The sequence below is a fragment of the Chaetura pelagica genome, unplaced genomic scaffold (genome assembly GCF_000747805.2).
Source record: "Chaetura pelagica isolate M959 unplaced genomic scaffold, ChaPel_1.0 scaffold153, whole genome shotgun sequence".
Taxonomy (NCBI): Eukaryota; Metazoa; Chordata; class Aves; order Apodiformes; family Apodidae; genus Chaetura; species Chaetura pelagica.
The window spans coordinates 2,394,013-2,396,423 of record NW_009952707.1 but is presented as its reverse complement, the minus strand read 5'-3'; the positions used below and the strand labels follow the sequence as shown (position 1 = coordinate 2,396,423).

The following is a 2,411-nucleotide window of genomic DNA, read 5'->3' as shown; positions in this document are numbered from 1 at the left end:
CTGCTGAACGCATCCCCCCTCCCTCTCTCCATTTGCAGGGCCTAACAAGGGCTTCTGCAGCAGAAAAGCAGTATCTATATTTTATTTTTAACACATTTCTGAAGCTTGGTTCCTCCCCCTGGGGTAAGAGTGAGCAGAGCCCCAGCCTGGACCCAGAGGAGCACACACAGACTCACCCAGGACGAGGGCCGAGCACTCCACAGGGATGGCTCCCACCGTCACGGCCAGGCACTCGATCTGACCAATCACCCTCCCCTTGTACTGCACTGAAACCATCTCATCTTCACCAGGGAGGGCTTTGAGGTGCTCCTTTAACCTGTGCATTGAAAACACTTCCGACATGAAACAGCCACAGTTCAGCTGCTCTTGCAAGCAGCAAATGGCATTTGGAGGGTACCAACACCTGAAGAGCTCTGAGCTTGCTCGTATTACCACATTATTATTGGGAAGCTGCTTTCTTGGCAGGTTTTCCATGATGCTCAGCATACAGCCAGCAGCCTACACCCACATCAGACCATCACATGACCCACGATGCAGCCCTGGGGCCACAGTCCCTGCCCAAGCAGAACTCCTGGCTGAATTTTGCTTTTTACCTGAGGAATCATTTCCCTGCATTTCCTCAAAACTCAGGGAAGCTGCTGATCTAAAATGGCTTCTAATGCAGTGTGAGTGTAAAGAAGGGATGCTTCACTACAACACCCACCAGTGGAGCCACCAACACCATGTTCCTACATCTCACAGCTGGGCAGAACATCCAATCCTGGCTTACTAAAAAATGCTGCTTCTGGGTTTAATCTAGGAAATAGGGACAAATCAATCACATTCCTCCCAAAAAAAAGGGTGTCAGGGATATCTCAGATTCAGTATTTTCTTCTATCTATGCCCCATATACTACTCTAACAACACTGACTAATTGTTTAGCTACAGTTTCATTTTTAAACTGAATGAGAATTTAATGGAAAGGCAGTTGAAAGTGGTGATCTCTCCCTTGGATAAAAGCTGTATCACTTTTTAGATATTTGAGGGACCTTTCTGCTGAGCTGCATTACAGCAGTGCATTTGCTTGCCTGTCCATCTGTTTTTGGGGGAACTAGTCCCCCTCAAAGGTCCTGGGGCTGAGGTGGGGATTGCCCATGCCATTTAATGCAAGTGCAAGGACCAGGAGATGTAGCAGAGAGAGGGAGCTGGATGCCTTCTGCTGCTTTACTTAAAGGCCAGCCTTAAAAAGCAGTGGGAACACAACAAGATGTTTCTGAGCAATTTGGCCCTGAGCTGGCTTTGCTCTGGCCCAAGACAGGTTGGAGTGGCTTTTTTGAGTGCAGTCAACTCCAAAGCCTTCTGTATTCACTCCTGGGAACACGTGGTCTTTGGCTGTGGGCTTTGTTGCCCCCCATTTGTCCCCACTGCAGGGTACAGGCCATGGTGCTGGAGCCAGGACATGAACAGAGTCAAGATACAGCTGGAGGTGGCTCCTTGCTCCAGCACCCACTGACCCAGATGGTTTTCACAGGTGCAACCAGGGCTGCTGTCAGGCTGCAGAGCGGGGACAGGGTAAAGCCACCTTCAAGGGAGGCTTCATTACAGCTGAGGCTGACCCAAGGACAGACAGATAGGACGTGGGCAAGGCATGGCTGAAAGCCAGCCAGGGAACTGCAGTGAAGTGAGGAGAAGCACGGAGGTATGATGCAGTGGCACATCTTGGAGCTGGGTTTGAAAGTGTAAAGTTCTCAGCAGTGTGCAGTGACCAGAGCTGTTCACCAACAGCTGCACCTGCATCTCCACAGGAGATATCTTAGGCTGCAGCAACTTGCTGGAGAACCCCACCACTTTTCCCAGAGGCAAGAAGAGCTGGAATGGCAACATAGCAAGATGCAATGAGATTTTTTTTAAAAAGAAGGGAATAATTGACCCTGTTACTCAGAGACTTTCAAGCACTGAGCCCCCAGAGACAGCAGCAGCCAGGCTCATCCCCAGAGCTGCTGAGCCTCAACCACAGGCAGCAGCAAAGCACACAGCAGGGACCTTCCTGCCCCAGCAGGAACAAGAGCAAAATCAGCCAGCATGCCTCTTCCCTGCTGCTTTCCAGGGCTGGATTTAAATAAAACTCATGTTTTATCATTGCCACACATGCTGGACTGCTCTGAAGTGCAACATCCTGGAGAGGTGCCTGTTGTTGCTCGGGACCCACCACAGCGATGACAGAGCAAGCCAGGCATCAAAGCCCTGGTTGCAACCCACTTTGTTAACCTGGGTTTAGCTTCTGTCCTCGGCAAACATAGGGCAGCAGAGGAGCTGCAGGAGCTGCATGTGCTACCAGGCAAGCCCTACAGCAGGCAAGCCCTGCAGCAGGCAAGGCTGCCTTGCAGGCAGCTGCCTGCAGCTCCCGCCCACCCCATGCTCCAACAAGAAAC

The 2,411-nt window shown here is 51.2% G+C and overlaps 1 protein-coding gene across 1 annotated transcript in view; it reads right to left on the bottom strand.

The window, feature by feature from the left end:
• Positions 1–2,411, bottom strand: part of NRIP3 (nuclear receptor interacting protein 3) — a 12,704-nt gene that overhangs the window by 1,018 nt on the left and 9,275 nt on the right. The window contains exon 4 of the mRNA XM_009994273.1: positions 177–316. Within this exon, the coding sequence (XP_009992575.1) occupies positions 177–316 (140 nt within the window). The remainder of the gene's footprint in view (positions 1–176; positions 317–2,411) is intronic.